This window comes from Mesoplodon densirostris, chromosome 2 (genome assembly GCF_025265405.1).
Source record: "Mesoplodon densirostris isolate mMesDen1 chromosome 2, mMesDen1 primary haplotype, whole genome shotgun sequence".
Taxonomy (NCBI): Eukaryota; Metazoa; Chordata; class Mammalia; order Artiodactyla; family Ziphiidae; genus Mesoplodon; species Mesoplodon densirostris.
Genome location: NC_082662.1, coordinates 90549875 through 90572837, shown reverse-complemented (window position 1 = coordinate 90572837; position 22963 = coordinate 90549875). Strand labels below are relative to the sequence as shown.

The following is a 22963-nucleotide window of genomic DNA, read 5'->3' as shown; positions in this document are numbered from 1 at the left end:
CAGACATGCATCAGAGAATTCCTGGGAATGGTGGGTTTATGAGAGGCCTAGAAAGTTCTTCTGAGCAGCCTTGAATTTATACTTACAGTGCCATTTAAAATAATATAATATCATGGCAATCTGGAATGTCTCCAAGAAAAGTCATTTTGGTCTCAATTTATTGACATCTGTACTACTATTTTTTTGGTTTTGTCAACAGTTGTAGATTAAAAGAAGTTTTTACAGATCAATGAGTAAAATATTCATCTAAAAATGCTCTAGTTATATACAGTATATGCTTTGATAGTTCAAAATTCTCCAAATGGAGACATTAGACAATAATTATTATTTTAAATTATTATATGAGTATTTAAATTACATTTTAAAACTTTAATGGAAATTAACACACACAGAAATGTATTTTAAAGTAATATTAAGGATTTATCTGATTTACAGAAAAGAAATACAATTAAGAGATTAAGGACAAAACTCCATTAGTGTAAAAGTAACTGGCTACTATCTAGCACAGGAACAACTGGATTGCTTGCTTCCAGCAGTTCTGAAGCACTAAAAGATCTTAAAATGTAGATGGAGAAATAGATGTGTATATTTCTTTACATTAAATTTAAATATGAATTTTATTGTCTGACAAATCAGACCCAGAATGTTACTTTATCAATTTTTATGCGGTTGAACATTTGCAACATATAGCAATCTTTGTTTAGTAATCTTCTGTATAAATATAAAAATCTGAGATACATGAAAATGTTTTTCAAATCATCCTATCTCTTCACAGCTTTATAGGTAATTATAATTATCAAACTTTGAATATCCACATTATTTGATATATCTGTACAGAAAGAGTCAGATAAAAAACATTTAATAAGATTAAATATATCTAATTTGCAAAATTGATGTCTGACATTTGTTGTGTGCTCTTGCAAAGAATGCATAGGATATTTCTGCAGCAATCAAATACATAAAATCTTTTTAAACTCAGATTTCAAGTTTCCTCCAATAATTATTCTAATCCCTGGAAATACTTTCAAGTTTTGATTTCTAGATGCAATAGGCATTTTGTTACATATACATATATTTTATCCTTAAACTTTTATATTTTCAAACCATTTGAACATTATGATCAGATTCAGCATGATGATTTTTTTCTTAGAATCTGTAGAAGTCCTCTGTGCAGGATTAATGTTGAGATTCCTAGTGCACCATTGTGAAAAACCAGATAAAGACAGTATTACCACTATGCTTTAGTGGGATTTCCTGCAGGTTTAGGATCATAACCATATAGGAAAGTAGCTGTTATTACAAGGATGGCTCCAAGGAAAAAGACACTAAATAGATGAAGAGAAAATGAAAAAGAGAAAATCAGATTAAAAACAAAACAAGTTATATTTCTTTATTATAAAAACAAATATAATTTGGGACAAAATGTTCCAGTAACATGGCTAACAAATACTGAGTACTTACTACATTCCAGATATTTAGCTAAGTGTTTTACATGCATTATCTCATTTAGTTCTCACAACAACCCTATGAAGAAGGACTAGCACTGTCCTCATTTGTTTATGTATGAGGAAATAGGTTTAGAGAATTTAAATAATTTGCTTAAAGTCCCACAGCTTGAAGTGGGAGAAGGAATTCAAACTCAGGTATGTTTAACTCTAGAGCCAAGCCTGCACTTTCATCCACTGTGCTATACTGTAGTCTCCTAAAGCAAAGATGTATAAAAGGTTGTATTTCATCTTTTTTCAAAACCATTTTTTAAAATCGAAGTATAGTTAATTTACAATATTGTGTTAGTTTCAGGTATACAGCAAAGTTATTCAGTTATACATATATGTATATATAGTATTTCATTGTAATGTGCCTTTTGCCTATAACACATTGAATAATAAGAGATCTCAATTTTTTTTAATTTGAATATATAAAGGGAAAATTGCATTCTTTTCAAACCACAGTAAAGTTCAGTTTAAAATACAAGGTAGTAATAAGCAAAACTCAGGATTTTTATAGGATGCTTTACAAAAGGAAATAAGACTGAATGCAGGAAGACTTGGTTTCTTCTTTAGTTTATCTATCCATATACATAATATACCTTACTATAAACAGGAAATGAATTTAAACTGGTACTGGAACTCAAACTGAATGTAAACTGGAATATCAGTCTTAACTTTTAACATGTATATTCTTCAAAGTGCTGTTACAGGGACATGAATTCGTCGTGCTTTTAAAGTTTTTATTAACAGTTTGAAGTCACTCCCCTGCCTCAAAAAAAAAAATTGTTCTATAACGGAAAAAGATCACTAATCCTTATTATGAGTTAAAGGGCCCTTCATAATATGGCCCTTCCAACCTTATCTCCCACACTCCACCCCACCCCATCTATAATTCCGCCACTCCATTTAGTGAACACAACATGCCGTTCAGGGCAGTATCCTGTAGATGCTATTCCTCTGCCTGCAGTGTCCCTCCCAAGAAAACTGCTTATTCATAACAACTCAGGTCTTAAGTCTCCAAGACTAACTCCCCTAAGCAGAGTTACCCTATGGTAACACTTTATCACACTGTAGTAAATAATGTTTTATTTACATTCTGCTCCCCTGCTCAACCATGTGTTCCTCATTCATCATTATATTCCTAGCACCTAGCATATATAGGGAGCTTAATCATTAACTGTTATGATAAATCTAGTGTTGACCTGATACAGATGTGTAACTTTTCAAAAGCCTTGAATACATATATACATATAAGATTAAGAGAACATAAAACTTCCTATAATGTAAATATCTTGAAGAAAATTACTACCACAGGAATATTTGGTAACTATTTAGGCTGCATAAGCTTCTGACTGAGCACTTTCTTTGTCAATCATTATGAGCTTCTCTTAACTTTCCAAAAATCTGGAATTGCACAGAATCACATGCTCAGTTGGAAAGTTGTCTGTTCCAACTTTCTACCCACCATAGGAACCCACTGTATGATATCTCTAACAGGATCTACTAGACCAGGGGTCCCCAATCCTGGCCTGTTAGGAACTGAGCCGCACGGCAGGAGGTGAGCGGCAGGCAAGCGAGCGAAGCTTCATCTGTATTTACGGCCGCTCCCCATCGCTCGCATTACTGCCTAAGCTCTGCCTCCTGTCAGCATTATGGTGAGTTGTATAATTATTTCATTATATATTACAATGTAATAATAATAGAAATAAAGTGCACAATAAATGTAATGTGTTTGAATCATCCCGAAACCATCCCTCCCCGCAAGGCTGTGGAAAAACTGTCTTCCACAAAACTGGTCCCTGGTGCCAAAAAAGGTTGGGGACCGCTGTACTAGACTATCTACTGTCAGGAAACCCCTGCTTCCCAAGCCAGCTATTTTTTAGGTGGTTCTGAGAGAAAAAATTTTGTTAAGGAAAAAGCTATCCGAATTTAATATTTCAAGGATTTGAGCCCCCTCTTTCTAATGGAATTGTGTATATACTTCCATTGCTGCATTGATCATGGTTATAATTTATTCTCATGCCCGTCTCTCCAGTCACTGTGACCTCCTTGAAGATAGAAAATCATATCTTATTCAGGTATTCCTGTTTTTCCAGGGTCTAGTACACTGGCAGGCAGACATATAGTGGACACAATAAATTTTTGATAAAAGAATAAGCAAGCCTAAATACAAGGATGGTAATACCAATAAGCAAAATAATGAGCACCAAAAAAAAATAGGAAAGGGAATACTGGTGATATATCAGTAGAGATGTCTAGCAGTCAGTTGAAAATAGGGATCTAGAGTTATCTTCATAGAGAGGACAGATAAGACATGGCAGTGGATGAGATAGATAAGAGAGTGAGTAAAGACTGACAGTTACCAAAGGAACAATCAGAAAGGCAGGTACAGGGGTCAGGGGTACTACTTCTGAGAAGCCAAAAAACTTTCAGGAGGTGAAATGGGTATAACGAAGGAAAATATATTATTATATTCACAATATAGATCATTGATTTACTGGATAATAGAAGTTCTCCACAAAAGTAAGAATACGTAAAGATGGAGGGCTTAGCTCTCTATTTTAGGAAAACTAACCTGTATTCTCCATCTGACTTGGTGTCCTATGCATATTCTCAAAACATTCATTCATTCAATAATAACAGTATCATTGTCTTTTCTCTTTTTAGCTTCATCCCAACATACCTTACATGCTCCCTCAGAAACATGGATTTATAAACGCAGGTATGTAGCTTACTGAAAAACTCCTACTCTTTTGTCCCTCTGCTGGTTTACTTGAGCATTTACTTGTTTTATTCCCTGCATGATTTGAAGATTTAAAGTTAACACTTTGGCCTTACTTGATGTTTTATTTTTTTGAAAAAGGTATGCCTTTTTAAGTTACCCTAAAAATCTACAAGTTCCAAACATTCTCAAATAATATTAAAGCATGTAATTTCCCCATTTAATATGTAGGGAGTAAAGCATCACTAAGACATAGGTGCTAATTATTACGGTTGTCTCAATGTAAGTAATTCATTCCCATATCAAGTTAAAAACAGAAATACTTTTAAATTCATGCCTCAGAAAAATTAGATTTCAACATGCATGTCCCAGACCTATTGTCCAAGTTGCTAGAGAAGAACCAAACCATAAATGTTCAATATAGAAATAGAATGAGCATATTACGTTTTTCTACTACCAAATTCCACCCACAATCCTATCTCACTAACTCTAACACAAATTAATTTTACTAACTGTATTAAAATTTTAAGGTCTTGAACATTCATTCAACAAACATACTGAGTATCTATTATGTGCCAAACTCCAGCCTTGCTTACTTATTATCAGATGGTGGTAAGTCTTCTGAAGACAGGAGAAAAGAATGTTGGAAGACGGGGTGCTTTTTCTTAGAGAGGTCTCTTGATAAAGGGATATTTGAGTCAAGATCTGAGGACATGAGGGAATATGCCATGTGAATATGTAGGGGATGTGTTTTCCAAGAAAAATAGGGCAAGTCAAAGCCTATAGTAAAGAAGTTACAATAGCAAAAAAAAAAAAAAAAAAATTTTTAAATTTAAAAAAGGTAAACAAGAGGAAAGTAATATCAGGTAAGGATAGAAAGGTAGCTAAAAGCCAAAGCAAATAGGCCGTTGATGATGACAACTTTTGAGTGACATGGGAAGCAATTAGAGGTTTTCTGAGTATGATCTGATTTACACTGAAAAGAATCATTCTGGTTACTGAATGGAGAAAATTCGGGTACACAGGTGAAGAGAAGAAGCAAGGAGACAAGTCAGGAGACTATTTCTTTAATCTAGATGATAAATGAGGGTGACTTGGATCGTGGTGGTAGCAGTAGAGGTTGTGAGAAATGGTCAGCTTCTGGAGATATTAAAAAGGAAGAATTGACAGGATTTGCTTCTGGATTAGAATGACATGTGGGAGAAGAGTAAAGAGAAGCTGATGACCTTACTTCACTAAGAAAATTTTAAATTTCCATACATTTTAACTTCCTCTTATAAAGCTATCTATATCCATAGCTATAGAGTCTGCCTTCTCTGAGGTTACTGTGGATATACTGTGTTCCTGTCTAAGTCAAAAAGGATTTTGGCCTAAGCAACTGAAAGAATGAAGGTGCTGCCACTTACTAAATTGGGAACCCTGACAGAGATGGGGAATGAGTTAGACATTGAAGAAAATGTCAAATAGACAATTAGATATAAAAGCCTGGAATTCAAATTTAAATTTGAGAGTTATTAGCCTTTAGATGGTATTTAAAGCCATGAGAATAGAGATCACCAAGGGAGTGAGTGTAGATATAAGAAGTCCAAGGACAGATGAAGAGAGTACTCAGAAGTTTAGAGAATGAGAAGATAAGGAGGGGAGTGAAGTTAGAGGAAACCATGAATGGTATCCTGGAATCCATTAAAATATAATCTCATTACTCTGGGATTACAAATTAGTAATTGTAAAAAATATATAACTTTATTACACTTTACTCTTCCTTACTCTGTCTTCTCTCTTGGCATCCATGACACTACACGATCCTGGGTCTCCTGCCTCACCCATCATTCCTTTTGCAATTCTTTTTTCAGACTATTCTTCTCCCTGCCACCACCTAGTTGAATTTTCTCATGAGCCACTTTCTCTATATAAACAAACTATCCTCTTCAAGAATGTCACCTACTCTCTTGGCTTTAGCTTTATAAATTCTTCATTTAAAAATGTAATTATATGACTTATTTTATGACTTTTATGACTTATTAACTTTTAAAAATATGACTTTTAACTTTGGGGAAAAAAACCTATTCAGATCTACTGAGAAAATTCTGGCGAGCCAAATTGTATAAATTGCTTTCCAGTGTTAGATTTTCTTTCATGCATTTAGTTTCAAAACTTTTTAAAAAGATAGTTAAATGGGGGGCTTCCCTGGTGGTGCAGTGGGTGAGAGTCCGCCTGCCGACGCAGGGGACATGGGTTTGTGCCCCGGTCTGGGAAGATCCCACATGCCGCAGAGCGGCTAGGCCTGTGAGCCATGGCCGCTGAGCCTGCGCGTCCGGAGCCTGTGCTCCGCAATGGGAGAGGCCATAACAGTGAGAGGCCCGCGTACCGCGAAAAAAAAAAAAAAAAAAAAAAAGATAAGTTAAATGAATCTTACTATATTTCTTCAAAAGTTGTAATAGAACAAAATTTTTCAGATTAGATCTTATGAAGGACTCATTTTTCTATATACTTTTGGAGATTTAAAGAAATAGAAAAGAATACACTACCTGGTTGGTACGAAATCTTGTAACCAAAAATAAGATATCAGTGTTGATAATATTATGGACAGAGAGGTTGCAAATCCTTTTAAAATGTTATCCGCATACTTAATAACAGCAGCTATTACAAGGCCTCCCAGTGCCTGCAGAAGTTTTAAAAGATTATTTTAAAAAGAAACATATATAAAACTGCTTTTCAAAACAATCTCAATGAAGCTTTGTCCTATAACCTAATCCCATTAAAGTAAGTGATTTTTATTAAACATCTCATAACAAATGGACTTCTAGGTTTTGTTCAATAGCCCCCTTATTTCAAAAGGTATCTGATAAAGTAACTACCAGCATAATCTGCAGTTTGTTATAATGGAATTTGACCATATTATGAATAAAACATCTATCCTCATCCAACTTAGTAATTAAACATCACTTGTTCAGACACATGTGGGAAAACTGGACACACTGATTAGTGAAATATTTTTACTTTTGATTCAAAATAAACTGTAATTTGAAAGTTATTTTACTAGCCTTTTAATAGCCTAACTTGGATTTCTTCCTCTAGTTTCTTCCCATTCTAATCTGCCTTTCATTGCTGTCAGATTACTCTTCCTAAAGCACTTTAATCATTCTCTTTAAGAGTGAAGAACTTTCTACCAAATCCCTCTCAAATTCCAAACTGTGGCTACTTAAATGACAAAGTTTTACCATATCTCAGTTTTGTTTTCTACCGAACCCTACATATCAGCTCCCAAGTCTGGGTTACCCACTTTCACTGCACCTCTTCAAATGGTAGAAGCTTTATGAGAGAAAGTCACAAATTATGCCAAGTGAGCTCACTACAAATTGATGTTTGAGTCCTGGTATTTCTTAGCAGTGTTCTCATTCCCCTGTTTACTCCCTCATACCAACTGTACCAAACCTTTTAAATTTTTCTCAAGTCTTTAGCCCCTCTTAAGGAAAGAGTGCTTCCCTCCTTGATAGGATAAAAGCCATCATACATAAACTCTCCTGACTTACCCTATCTCTACCTCAAATTTTCTCTGAATTTTCACTTACCCTTGTCTCCTTTTCTCCTATATTAAAAATAGAAGTATCCTTCCTGCTTTCAAAACACAACTATCCTTTGCCACCTTCACCCATCCTCCCTAAGGGACCTTGTTTCTTACAGCTTCAAATACCTCTAGAGAAAGGCTTTGTGAAGGCAGAGACTTCTATCTTCATTTTTGTATCCTCCAGAGTACTCAGTAAGTATTTTTTGAAGATGAAATTACTCAACCCTTGAATAATTTCAAGTTATAAGCCGAGGTAATTTGATAGGAATACTCCAATATGTAACCAAAATATAAACTATAAACTGTTACAGATTTAAATATCTAGATTTGCTTCTTGAGCCTGAAATAGCTGACCACAGACTTCCTGTAAAATGATCAGAACAGTAGAAAAATTACAAGTTATATTCGTCCTCAGCTTTCAACTCTTTTATTCTTAAACTTGCATTTTCGTTATGTTAAATTTAAATACCATAAAGTTCATTCATGATTCATTTTCAAATAAGTTTTCATTACGGCATTTAGATCAGTTCTATTTTAACTTCCCTGAATAAACTAGAGATAATGAGAGTACTTGATAGGAGGGACCCTTCTTCCTCATATCAGTATATCATAGCTACTTTGATTCTCTATATTAAAATAAAATAAAATTTATTAGCATAAATGTAAGACTTTAAATGCTTTACCTGAAGAACAACAACTATCCAGGTCAGCCAGTTATACCCCTGAAAAAATCCATTCTTTGATACCAGTTCTCCATCATAAACATATACACCCATTAATCCAAATATACTCCCAAAGAAACCTAAAAAAAAAGTAAAGTCTATGTCAAACATCATTTAGTTTGCCTGGAGAGATATTTTTCCATTAACATTCCAAATAATTTTAAACTTAACTTTTCCTTTTCAATAAAATTGGACTACTTAAAAATTTTTTTACTTGTATAATTATATAAACTTAAGAAGTATACTTAATACTATATTATGACTGTAATAAAAAGACATGGGAATATATAAAAGAACAGAGATTACCAACTTTGGAGGACTGAAAAAATATAATGTATACATTCCAGGACTAAATGGCTGTCCCATTCAAATATTTGTAAAATGCTCACTTTTGGTGTACTTCATTGTATCTTATATCTTCCTATTTGCTAGATCTAGATTTTCATATATTCACCTTCATACATGCAGATATAATAGCTCAGGTATGTGGTCCAGCATTTTCCTTTATTTAGAAATTCTGGATGTACAATAATTAATAAACAAAAAATTAGAGCTAAGAAACAGTCAGCCATAGGCAACATCAGAATGTTATTGAAGTTTCACTGTTAGGGAAAGTCAGCTCAGTGAGAGCCTGAAATGTCTTATTCACTGCTGAATCCCTTACTTCTACCACAGAGCTTATCACATGACTACTGGATCTAAGATTTCCTGGAGCAATCCTCAACTATGAATAAAGAAATGGATATTACAGGGGTCATCTCTTTGGGGCAGTCTGTGGTAAGATATGCAAACAGTGCAGGGTAAAGCAATTTTTATAAAGCCACAACTACTCAAAGTATTCCACAGTGAAAAAGAACTAAAAGGGATGTGAAATGTTCTTTCTAAAATTTTATTTATGCCAACTCTATCATTTTAATATGTCTAATTTAGAACATGAAAATAATACTGGCATAATACAAAATCACAAAAATAGACACTTCCAAGGGTATTATTCATTTCTTTTTTAATTACAAAAATAACACTTGATAATTACAAAAAATGTATAGAGTACAGAAGAGTACACACATGTCAGTATGTACAGATCTACTGCATTCTTTTTATCAGTTGCATAATATTCCATCATACGGACAATAACAGTATGAAATACACATATAACACCACATGCAACGAAATGTATTAAGTGCTTTATGTATGTTAACTCATAACAACCCTATGAGGTGGACACTTCCAGCTCGTTTTACAGATGAAGAAACTGAAGCAAAGAGAGGTTAAATAAACTTGCCCAAACTCATGTTGCTGGTTAGTGATGGATTCAAGATTTTAATCCAGGCAGAGTGGTTTTGAAGTCTATGATCCATTTAATCATATTGATAATTTATTTAACCAGTATTCTAAATGTTTTCTATTTTTTACAATTGTAACCAATGCTGAAATGAATAAACTTGGACATTTATCTTTGTGCTCTTGTATAAATATTTATATCTGTAGGATAAATTCTTATCCAGACATGGAATTTTTACATTAAAGCTGTAATTTATTTAAAATTTTGTTATATATTCCCAAATTGAGATCCAATAAGGTTACATCAGTCTACCAGTTGCCCCTCCACATTCACAGGTTTTGCATCCACAGATTCAACCATCCATGAATCAAAAATGTAAAAAAAAAAAAAAAAAATTCCAGAAAGTTCCAAAAAACAAAACTTGAATTTGCCGGCACAGCAACTTATTTACAAAGCATTTACACTGTATTAGGTATTATAAATAATCTAGAGATGATTCAGTGTATATGAGAAGATTGCGTAAGTTATATGCAAACACTATACACCATTTTATACAAGGGACTTGATCATCCACGGCAGTCCTGGAACCAATCCCCCACAGATACCAAGGGGAAGACTGTACTCCTAGCAACCTTAGGTAACAAGAGTTCCTGTTTCTCCATTCTGTGGCTAATACTGGATCTTATCAATTAGCTAATCTTTGACCTTTGATGTTTGAAAACTTCTATACATTGTTTTGTTTTTATAATCTCGAGTTCTATAACTTATTTATGTATCCTTTTCAAAACTTTGAGTTATTACCATTACCATTAGATTGTGTTGTGAGGTCAAACCAAAGAATAAGAAATCCATGAAATACCGCAGAATCATGAATTCTGACCTTTCATTTTTATCTTATAATCGAGAAAATTTGGGGTAACTCACACAAACCTGAATCTTTCTTTTCTGATATTTGCGTATTAATGTAAATAGCTGACATAAGTGCTTAGGCACTAATAAAGCACAAGGCACTTTATTCTAAACACTTTACATGTATTATCTCATTTAATCCTCATAGCAACATATGAAATAAGTACCATAATTAAGTATGTTTTATAGATAAGGAAGCAGAGAGGAAGGTTAAGTAAGTTCTGTAATGCCACACACGTGGTAGGTAATAAAATCAGGATTTGGGGCTTCCCTGGTGGCGCAGTGGTTGAGAGTCTGCCTGCCGATGCAGGGGACACGGGTTCGTGCCCTGGTCCGGGAAGATCCCACATGCCGCGGAGCGGCTAGGCCTGTGAGCCATGGCCGCTGAGCCTGCGCATCCGGAGCCTGTGCTCCGCAACGGGAGAGGCCACAACAGTGAGAGGCCCGCGTACCGCAAAAAAAAAAAAAAAAATCAGGATTTGAGTGGTCAGACTACCAAACCAAGAGTTCTTAACCACTATGCTATAGACATACTCTTTCTGAAATGGTGAATGCTTTTCAAGTCTGAACTTGCCTTCTAGACAAACTGAACAAAGGGAAGCTAATTTAATTTTGTTTTCAAAAACATTTACCTTGAAGTTCTTAAAAAAAAACCAAAACACGATACATTTCTACAAATTTTGCAGAGAAATAAATACTATGTGATAAAATGAAGGTCCAGTCTGTTTGTTATCATATTATGTGAAAACAGCTGAAAGGATGGACTTTAATCAAATTTTGAAGGTTTGTCTTAAAATACAGGCCATTTGGAATACAGACAATTCACTGTATAGGGCCTGGAAGGGCCTGTTATGACTGCTATCATGAAACATGGTATAGCTATTAAGCTGATGTGAAGAAAAAAACAGTGGCTTCAAAGAAAAAAACAATGGTTTCAAAGATGAGCTCCAAAGTCACAGGGACAGAGGCTTAAAACAGAACTTGTTGATTTGCAATTGAGCTGCTTCTCACATGTAGCATCTTCCAAAGTGAATATGACAAGAATACTAAATTCTGAAATCTTTGTATGAGGAATTAAATGTTACAATACTGTATACAAATAGTTTAAATATCTATTCAAAGGCAATCTCTCAATCTCTTTTTTCTTTTAAACTATTCACCTTCAGTTAGAAAAATGCTGTAGTATTTAAAAGCTAAAATGTAACAATTTGAAATAAAACATAGTAAGATTTTAAAGAGACAAAAATTTCTTCATTTCAAACTTCTTCCATTTAAGTATCTATTTTTTTCAGCTTTATTGAGGTATAATTGATAAGTAGAATTCTAAGACATTTGAAGTGTACATTGTGGTGATTTGATATACAACATGGTGACTGGAGCTGATAACACTGTATCATGTAATTAAATTTGCTATCTTAATCTCTTTTTCCAGGAGGAAAATATGTAAGTTATTTGCAACATCTGTGGAAAACATAGCAACCAAAGACAAAGGCTCCAAATGGTGAGGACAGAAACAGGCTTCATACACTCTTATGAGCACAGACCCAAAATTCCATATTCTTGAATAAAAGACATTCATTTAAAATAGTTTTTCAAAAGGCAAAAACCCTGACAGATACTTGCATCAACAGCAGCTTTTATAAAAGGTTTATTTAATTAAAGATACATAGGATTTCCTGGCAGTCCAGTGGTTAAGATGCTGTGCCCCCAATGCAGGGGGCACAGGTTCAACCCCTGGTTGGGGAACTAAGATCCTGCATGCTGTGCGGCGTGGCCAAAAAATTTTTTAAAAACCAGAAAAACATAGAAATCTTTAAACATAACAATATAATCCTTTAAAAATAGTATTAGAAAACATTTAAAACTTACCAAGTTGAATGTTTCTTATCCACACTGATTGTTTGGTTTCTTTTAAGATTTTCTCAAAGTAAACCCCAGCAAAGCCACTTGAAAAACATGCTGTGAGAACTGCCATGAGGCCTACGAATTGTGAGCCAGCTGAAAGTTCCTTAGAATTAAGCTCTTGAGAATCTGAGGGCCACTGAACAAAAAGAAAAACGAAATTGAAGTTTAATTCCTATAATATTTTACAAAATACATATTTAGAGTCCACTCTTAGACCTTAAGGTAAAAATGCAACCAATACCATTCTTGGGGATTGAAGAGAAGAGCTTTTGAAAGAAAAACTTAGAATCATTTTTTTTTCCCATAGTAATATTACTGTTGTAATTTATAATTTCAAAAATACCCTAAAAAAGAGAACAAGTATAATAAATGCACAGATGCACAAAATAGCCTCCACAAGCAGTTCAGTTGTAGAAATTCAGAGTGTGAAGTTTTGGAGCAGCAAAATGAGTATGGAGCTGTTGTTTCATTATGGAAGGTCCATTTCATGCTAACCATTCTGAGCTTTATTCTGTAGATCAGTGTTCCCAAAACTTCACTTATTTCCCTATCATCTTCATGGTTTTTGTCAAATGTATGTTCTCCCTAAACTATCACTTGATATTTTAATTTAAAATACCTCTTTTTTTTTTTTTTTAAGAAGATGTTGGGGGTAGGAGTTTAATTATTTATTTATTTATTTAGTGCTGTATTGGGTCTTCGTTTCTGTGCAAGGGCTTTCTCTAGTTGTGGCAAGCGGGGGCCACTCTTCATCGCGGTGCACGGGCCTCTCACTATCGCGGCCTCTCTTGTTGCGGAGCACAGGCTCCAGACGCGCAGGCTCAGTAGTTGTGGCTCACGGGCCTTGTTGCTCCGTGGCATGTGGGATCCTCACAGACCAGGGCTCGAACCTGTGTCCCCTGCATTAGCAGGCAGATTCTCAACCACTATGCCACCAGGGAAGCCCTAAAATAGCTCACTTTTAAAAACTGAATACCGACTTTATCTTACCTTAAGCAGGATCTATGAAAATATGGGTTTGATATGCCAATTATATTTTTCTAATAAGCACTTAAATAACTATTAGAAATATTTATTCAAAATATACATACCACACTCTGAGGAAAGTGATTGTAGGGGAGGGGGGCTTTGGACGGCAGGAGATTGACATGATTGGATTTCTTTTAGATAGACCACAGTGGTGACTAAGTGGAGGCTGAATTGTAAGACAGAAGTTAAAAAAAAAAGAAAAAAATCAATTAGGAGGCAAAAGATTACTTGAGACACAAAGAAGGCATGAAATGTGGAAGTGTTAGTAGAGACAGACAAGGACAGAATCAAGAAGTATTAGAAAGCAGAATCAGAAAGTCTTAGTGATTGACTGGATGTACAGGCTAAAGGAAGAGTCTAGGACAACTCTCAGGCTAAGTAAATCATGACTGGATAAAACAGAAATAAAGAACAGGTTTGGTGGGGAAAAGGTAAAGTGTAGCTTTGGATACACTGAGTTGATAAGGCCTATTGAACAACCAAACAAAGATGTCCAATGTGCTTTTAGATATATAAATCTGAAACTAGAGGTGATAACCAGAGCTGATGACACAGACCAAGAAGCTATCAGCATATGTGTTAATAAAAACCTTCAGAAAGAATGAAATCTCCAAAAATAAGGAAATAATGTAAGAGAAGTAACAAGCCTATCAACACAATATCTAATGGGAATATCAAGAAAGAGGACACCAGGAAGGAAACCAATAAGGAATCATTAGAAAGATGTGAAAAGAACTAGGAGCGAGTGGTATCAGGGAAGCTGAGAGACAATAGGAAGGGAGTGGTTGATCTCAAATGTCCAGATACTCAGTAAAAATCAGCTTTGTTTTACATACAGTGTCTTATTTCCCTAAATAGACTGTTCATTTCTTTATGTCGGATAATTTGATTTTACTTCTTTGTGTCATTTACAGTCCCAATGTAGTATCTTGCTCAAAGGAAGCACTCAAAAAATGTCAGTTGTAAGAATAAGCATTAATTTTCTTCAACAAATAACAGAACCACATTTTCCAAAATGAGGTTCTGAAACTGTGATAAAAGTAAAAGTTATACTTATCTTGAATAGTTACCTGTACAAAAGCAACTCCTGTCATCAAAATTACTAGGGAGAGCCACTGGTACACACCTAATTTTTTACTAAGCATCGACACAGAAAATAATGCAGTCGTAAGAATTTTCAACTGATATGTGACCTGAAAAAGAAAACAGCTAATATTATTGTTTGTTTCTTTCTTTCTTAGAAACACTACTAGAAATGTATTTTAAATACCTGATAAGTAGCTGCATCTAGATTTGACAGTGCCACATAGAGTAAATTATTCTGAAGAGTATATATCCCTGATGGAATAGCAAGTTTAAGTGTTTCCATAGGTTTATTAAGAATTTCATCGTGTAGTATTCGATTCAGTGCTCTTAGACTACATTCTAGAAAAAACATGAAATGGACAAAATCAATAACTAAGTAACTCCAAATAAGTTACATACTCTCTCTCAAGTCCTCAGTTTTTTCACCTGTAAAAAATGGAAATTAGGCTACATGTTAAGATCCTTTTAGGTCTAAAATATACAGACATATCTCAGAGATATTGCAGGTTCATTTCCAGACCACTGCCATAAAGTGAATATCACAATAAAGTGAGTCACAAGAATTTTTTTTGGTTTCTCAGTGCATATAAAAGTTATGTTTACACTTTACTGTAGTCTGTTAACTGTGCAATAAGATTATGTCTAAAAAAAACAATGTGCATACCTTAATTAAAAAATACTTTATTGCTAAAAACTACCATCATCTGACAATGGAGGGTTGCCACAAATCTTAAATTTGTAAAAAACACAATATCTGCAATAAAATAAGGTATTACACCTTTAATGATGCTAATATTTCAAATATTAAATATTATAAGGTAGCATATTAAGAAGAGCATTATCTTTATATATATATCTTTCATTGGGAAATAAATTAAATTGATTATATACACACATATGTATTTATGATAACCAAAACCTCAAAGTATTAATTTGTCAACCAAGTGTTCTTACTTTATCATAGCAATATTATAATATTGATACCTTGTATTTTATAATGTATTTTATCATCAGCCATTAATGCCAATTAATAATTATGAAGACTTTAATCATAAAAAGAAGGATATCAGGAAGTGGGTTTGGCTCAAACAACAGAAAACCCAACCAACAGTGGCTCAAACCCATAGGGATTTGTCTCACATGTCATGAGTCCAGGTCAAAAGCTGCTACAGCAGCTCCAAGATGACATCAGGGACCTAGCTCTCTCTGTATATATATTGGCTTTTTATTTTCATGCTTTTCATGTATTGTCTACGTAATTTTTTGCAACAGATTATCAACTGACTGATGCACCTCTGGTTCTTCTTTCCGGAAGGAAGAAAGAGGAGGAAGAAACAGTGGCCTAGCAGGCATCTTATTCCCTCTCACTGACCAAGACTGTGTGTTGCATAACTACCCCCTGATGCAAGGGAGCTGGAAAATCAATTCTTTTCTTTTATATTCTCCACATTAGAGATAAGAAAGGGAGAAAGGAGTTAAAAATGGACTCTGAGCTAGCCAACCCACAGTATCAATCACAAAAAAATGTCCAAAGAACTTTGATACATAAACCCCCAAAGAAAGGAGAAATTCTAAGGAACCATACCACCTTACCAACAATACACTTCACAGATGATTTTCTCTCCCAACATAAAACTTGCAAACTTTATGAAAATTGTTTTAAAATGAAAATACCTTTTTTAAATTAATTTTTATTGGAGTTTAGTTGATTTACAATGTTGTGTTAGTTTCCAAAATGAAAATAACTAAAGAATGCTACTTGATATTCAGCCTTTCCTGACTAAAATAATGGTAAAAAAAATTATGTAAGTAAAACAAAAATTACCAAAAGATTTTTTTACTTTTAGCAGAAAAAATATAAAATATTAGCTCATCTTTAAAATTAAATTTTTAAATAATTAATGCCATCACATATTTTTCTCATTAGCAGTGTGAGGGTAGTGGAATTGAGTCTTGTGGCTTTAATTTCATTTCTCTGACTGCTAGAGAGGTTGAATATCTTTTTATACATCGATTGGCCACCCAGGTTTTCTCTTCTGTGAGTTGCCTATTTATATCTTTTGTCCCTTTTTTTGTTGAGTTTCTTATCTTTTTCTTATTGAGTTGCGGGAGTTCTTTGTACATTCTGGATATTAGTTATTAGTTATTACCTGTGATGTAAATATCTTCTCTCAATCTGTTGCTTGTCTTCTCACTTGGTTTGATATATAAAAACATGAAAAAGTCTGTTTTTCATTTTAATGTACCCCCAAATAATCTAACCACATGGAGCCCTAACCACTGGACCACCAGGAAATTCCCTCAATAAAGATTTTTTTTTTAAACTATATCAAATTAGTCACTGCTGGACTAATCATGCAGCAAATAAAATAAAAAGCCTTGACTTTAGTAAAAAAATATTACTCCTCTAAATTACTTATTCTCAAATTATTATAAATGCAAGAAACTTTGTTTCATATTTACAGCATTAACCAGAGGACATGAATCATAACATAGATAAGAATAAAATACCTTTATTACTAGACTAAAACCATCTTAATAAAATGAAAATTGAAATGTTCTTAAATAATGCAAGTGTTCAAATGTGTAGTTACCTATATATATAGGTCATATATATAGGTACCTATACATATATACTATATATATATATATATATATATATATATATATATATATATATCTCACATGTGAATAACTCCAAAATAATTAAATAAATTGCAATGACTTAAAAAACCTAGATACCTACTGCTGTCTTTGTAGACTAATAAAATGCAGGCCATTATCTTCAAAAGTTCAGCAACAACCACGGCTGTAGATGACAGATAACGAGGCCCCTCCTCTTTTAAAGTCCTAGAATAACGCATCGTTAGAACCAGACTGGTAGTTTGAAAGACCAAAATTCCCAAGGAAAGGTATTTTAGGTTGGCTGACATTGTTTTATCTTCATTTGCCTGAAAAACAAAATACACAGGGCAAATAAACAATTAGAAAATACAGAAATTATAAATATTTTAAAAACCAGTAAGAGATGTCTGGTTCCAAACAAGATAAATTAAGTGCATTCCATTCTATTCTTCCTGCTAATTACAACTATAAACCTTGGACCAAAGACAAAGCAACTACAAGGAGACTCTGAAAAGGTGACAAAAATAAGACAAACTGGCTAGAGACTGCAGATCTTGAGTGATTAAAACATCTTGAGATTTTTTGCCATTCATGTATCTCACCCTGGGTGTGACAGCAGTTTACAACCTGGAACCACCAACAGGTGTAGGTCAACAACAAAAAAGCCATAAGAAAAAACCCACTGTCTCCAACCAAAGGACAGGGAAGACAGCGGCCCTGAAGGATGCAACCCTCCCAAATGAGTGCTGTATAATCTGTGGGGCAGAGCCTTGCTGACCATCCCAACCCTGCACAAATGACAACAGAGGTGGTGGCCCTCCCATCCCCCACCAGGATGCAGCCACAAAGACTATGGGGGCAGAGCCCTGCCGACCATTCCTGCCCTATATAAGGTGAATGTCAGCGAAGACGCAGCACCATTCCTCCCTCTCCAGTGGCTGCCTACTAATATAGACGATTTAAGTAGGAACCAAGGTCTCGTAACACTCAAAACATCCAGGATACAATCCAAAATGAGTATACTCATCATTCCAAAAAGAGGAAAAAAAATCTCAACTAGGATGAATAAGGACAAATCAACAGACAACAACACATAATTGATACAGATGTTGGAATTATCAGACAAGAATTTTAGAGAAGTTACTACAAAAATGCACCAACCAACAGGCAATTATAAACATTCTTGAAATAATTTTAGACTTACATAGTTGAAAAAAATAGTACAGGAGTTCTCTGTACCCTCCACCTGGCTTCCCCCAATAATAAAAGTAGCAAAGTTTCTGTATTTTTCCTAAAGCAATTTAATATTAACTCTAAGAGACTCACTTTAAATATGAAGATACAAATATGTTAAAAAGTAAAAGGATGGAAAATGATAAAAGCCATGAGGAAAATAACTATGAGAAAGCTGGAGGGGTTAGATTAATATCAGGTGAAACAGATTACATAAGAATTATTTTTAGAATTAAAGGACACTTTGTAATGATAAAAGAATCAACACATCAGGAAGATATAACCATTATAAATATATATGTGCTAATAACATAGCTTCAAAATACATAAAGCAAAAACTGACAGAACTAAAAGGAAAAACAGGTAAATCCAGTCATAATGTGAGATTTTAACCCACCTTTCCCAGTAATTGACAGAATACACACACACACAAAACCCAATAAAAATATAGAAGATTTGAACAACACTATCAACCACTGTAACTCTGTAGACTTGGAGATGCTCCACTAAGATCCTCCTTCAAGGAAGGACTTAATGTAGTGTGCAAGATCATTCAACTGCCTCTCCACTCCAGGTCACATCCTTTGCTTCAAATTCGTCTAAAGATTCAATTTCAAACAAAATCTCTGAAGGTTTTTTTTGGTAGAAATTGATATTGATTTTAAAATTTATAGGAAAATACAAAGGACCTAGACCAGCAAAACAATTTTGAAAAGGAAGAATAAAGTGGAAGGAGTTAAACTACTGAAATTCCAGACTATAAAGCCCTAGTAATTAAGACTGATATTGACATAACGACAGAAGAATAGGTCAGTGGGATAGAATGAAGTCCAGAACAGAGACTTCCCTGGTGGTGCAGTGGTTATGAATCCGCCTGCCAATGCAGGGGATACGGGTTCGAGCCCTGGTCTGGGAAGAGCCCACATGCCGCAGAGCAACTAAGCCTGTGCGCCACAAATACTGAGCCTGTGCTCTAGAGCCCATGTGCCACAACTACTGAGCCCACGTGCCTAGAGACCATGCTCCACAACAAAAGAAGCCACCGCAATGAGTAGCCACCGCTCGCCACAACTAGAGAAAGCCCACGCACAGCAATGAAGACCCAACACAGCCAAAAATAAATTAAATAAATAAATTTATTTTTAAAAAAGCTAAAACTATAAATAATCAGGAAGAAAACATAGGAGAAAATCATAGCCACATAAAAATAGGCCGAGATTTCTTAGGATACAAAAAGCACAAACCATAAAAGAAAAATATGGAAAAATTGGACATCATCAAAATTTAGATCTACTCTTCCAAAGATACTGTAAAAATAATGAAAGGCAAACCACATCATGGGAGAAAATATTCTCAACACAAAAATCTGACCATGGTCTTGTATCTAGAATGTATAAAGAACTCTTACAACACAATGAGTAGAAGACCCAAATTAAAATGGACAGAAGATTTCAATAGATATTTCACCAAAAAAAGATAAATGAATGGCTAATATGCACATGAAAAGATGTACAATATCACAGTAATTAGAGAAATACAAATTAAAGCCACAATACGATAACATTATACACCTATTAGAATAGCTGAAATCTTAAAAATTGATGCTACCAAGTGTTGAAGAGGATTTAGAGCAAATAGAACTCTCAACTTTGCTAGTGGGAATGTAAAATGCCACAACCACTTTATCAACCAACTATCTCATTTTTATAAATCTGCATTAGAAGAATCCTAATGTGAAATAAAATTATAGCATTTTAGAAGTGGAAGATGCTTTAGAAATCATCTAGTACAATATCTTCATTTTAAAATAAAGAAAATAGTGAACAGAGAAGTTAGATGACTTGTTCAAGGTCTTATAATTATTAATTGAAAGTAACAGTTATAAAGTTAAATATCAAGTTCCGCAGATCCCATTACAAGCTACTGTAGAATTTCAAAAGACTTCCTGGTGGCCTTTATCTCTGTATAAAAGGAGGACAAGTTGCCAGCAATCTGCATTTGGCACATGCATCTGATTTTCCTGGAAAATGTCAAACAATTATTTCTCACCTGTTCAAGAAAGTCTTTTGTTTATTCTGTACAACTAAGACCATAATGTATGTGTTATAACAGCAATACTCTGATTTCTTTTCAAATGTAAATTTAAAGGTCAGATTCTAAGCCAGGATACACTATTTGTACAATTTTGCTTTTCCATTTCCATACATACAACATCAATATAAACATTCACTGTGATAATACAGTTCGTAATATTTTTAGTCTCTCACAATGTTTTGTTTTGTTTTTCTAAGTCTGTGAGATAATAGAAAAACATATATATTGGTCTCTGGCACTGGCTCCTGACACAGGGCTCCTGAAACGCTTGTAATTTCCTAAGTGATAAGAGCACTAGGAGCATCTTTTGTTCTAATATTTGGTCTTTGACCCCAGTTCCTGACACAGGGCTCCTGAAACCCTTGTAATTTTCTGGGTGATAGAAGTGTCTTTTGTTCTAGTGAGGCAAATTTGGGCAGGCTTCTGGATGGCTTCTGAAGAGAGCTGCTCACCAGAAAGAACAAGCCATATTAGAAGCTTGGAATTTTCAGCCCCATCCCCCAAGCTCCCCTACTCCCCATTCTCTTGAGAAGGCAAAAGGGCTGAAAATGGAGTTAATGATCCATTTTGCCTACATGATGAAGCCTCCATAAAATCACAATATTACAGGGTTCAGAGGGCCTCCAAGTTGGTGAACACATCCACACAGGGAAGGTGAGGCACCCCAATTCCATGGGGACAGAAGTTCCTGTGCTGGGGACCTTCCCAGACCTTGCCCTATGTATTTCTTCATCTGACTGTTCATCTGTATACTTTATCATATCCTTTAATAAACTGGTAAACATAAGTGTTTCCCTGAGTTCTGTGAGCCATTATAGCAATTTAATCAAACATGAGGAGAAGGTCATGAGAACCTCTGATTTGTAGCAAAGTCAGACAGAAGTTGTGCATAACCTGAGGACCTACTACTTGTGATTGGCATATGAAGTGGGGTGGGAGCAGTCTTGTGGGACTGAGCCCTTAACGTGTGGGATCTGATACCATCTCCAGACAGACAGTGTGAGAACTGAAGTAGGACATCCAGCTGGTGTTGCAGAGAATTGCTTGGTGTGGGGAAAAACCTCACATACATGTGATGAGCAGAAGTGTCAGAAGTGAAGTATTCTGTATGAGGAGTAGAGGAGACACATAGGAAGAAAGAACAGCATTGCTTTTCTAATATGAAGTCGAGAAGTAAAATACATGCAAACACACGCTCATTTGCACTAGATCACATGTAAAGAATTACAATTTAATTTACAATTCTGCCTAAGGGAAGAAAAAACTCAAAATGAAAAAATTCAAAATACATTTCTAAGATATACAAATACTTAGTTTGGTTGGAGTAAAATATAGGTAAAAGTTAGTACTTTCACTTAGTACAATATAGGTAAAAGTTAGTACCTTCACTTAATACAACCCCTAAATGCAAAGCAAATACATAAACATGAAATAGACCAAAACAAAGATTATGTTCCACCTCTATAATTTACAAAAGTAACACTGTTTCTTCATTTTAAAGTCTACAATATTTTCTCATTATAAATGAAAACAATCTTTTACCAATTTCATGTTTAAGATTTAATTTCAGTCTCTCGTACATTTTTTTCTCTTACCGCTGAATTCCCCTTCTTTTATCCTTTCAGGTGTTGCCAATCCTCTGGTTTCCAGATTATTCTTTGTTTCATAAAAATTTCCTATCCAAGAAACTTTTATATCAATAATAAGAAACTGTTAGGTTCTTTCACAAATGGAGCCTCATTCAGTTTACTTTCAAAAACGTCATGAATCAGTCAACAAATTACTACCCATGTTCCATTAAAGACCCCGATTACTAAGCTCTGTAAACCCACTTGGAGTTCAGTGAGGCTCTCAGATTTATAGCAGTGTCAAAGAGACAGGATGCTTAGATGTTCCACTTCCACCTTAACAGCTAAGACCTGAAAATGTATTCTTCCTGATCACTAGAGTATTTCATTCAGAGTGCTTTCCTTGGTTTTCGTTTGTTCTGGTTTTTCTAAAAAAGCATTTATTATTTTATTTACTTTAAAAAGTAGTATATTATTAGTGAGAAAAAATTAATAAACTTAAAAATTATATTAATAAGTAAGAATTTGAACCATAATCTCACCACTCAAAGACATCTAATGATATTTTGATATAGATTCTGCCAATTTTTCTTAAGTTTTTTGGAACTCCCTAAACTCAAGAACATTAGCAGCAAAGGTAAAATAAAGTACCTAGACCATTTCATATTCCCACTGAAAGGATTTCAACAACTTTTGGGGATTCTTAGTTATATAGAAACTAGTCTTCTAA

General features: G+C 34.4%; 1 protein-coding gene across 3 annotated transcripts in view; it reads right to left on the bottom strand.

Moving 5' to 3' along the window:
- Positions 1–399: 399 nt before the first annotated feature.
- Positions 400–22963, bottom strand: part of SLC35A3 (solute carrier family 35 member A3) — a 30462-nt gene continuing 7898 nt past the window's right edge. Inside the window, exons 2-9 of one of the 3 annotated variants that reach the window (XM_060090185.1) lie at positions 22246–22353; positions 17460–17664; positions 14898–15052; positions 14698–14820; positions 12563–12734; positions 8464–8582; positions 6741–6874; positions 400–1325 (exon numbers count right to left, since the gene is read on the bottom strand). In XM_060090185.1, the coding sequence (XP_059946168.1) occupies positions 1235–1325; positions 6741–6874; positions 8464–8582; positions 12563–12734; positions 14698–14820; positions 14898–15052; positions 17460–17646 (981 nt within the window). In that variant the 5' untranslated portion in view covers positions 17647–17664; positions 22246–22353 and the 3' untranslated portion in view covers positions 400–1234. The remainder of the gene's footprint in view (positions 1326–6740; positions 6875–8463; positions 8583–12562; positions 12735–14697; positions 14821–14897; positions 15053–17459; positions 17665–22245; positions 22354–22963) is intronic. The other 2 variants (XM_060090186.1, XM_060090183.1) reach the window with 2 other exon arrangements.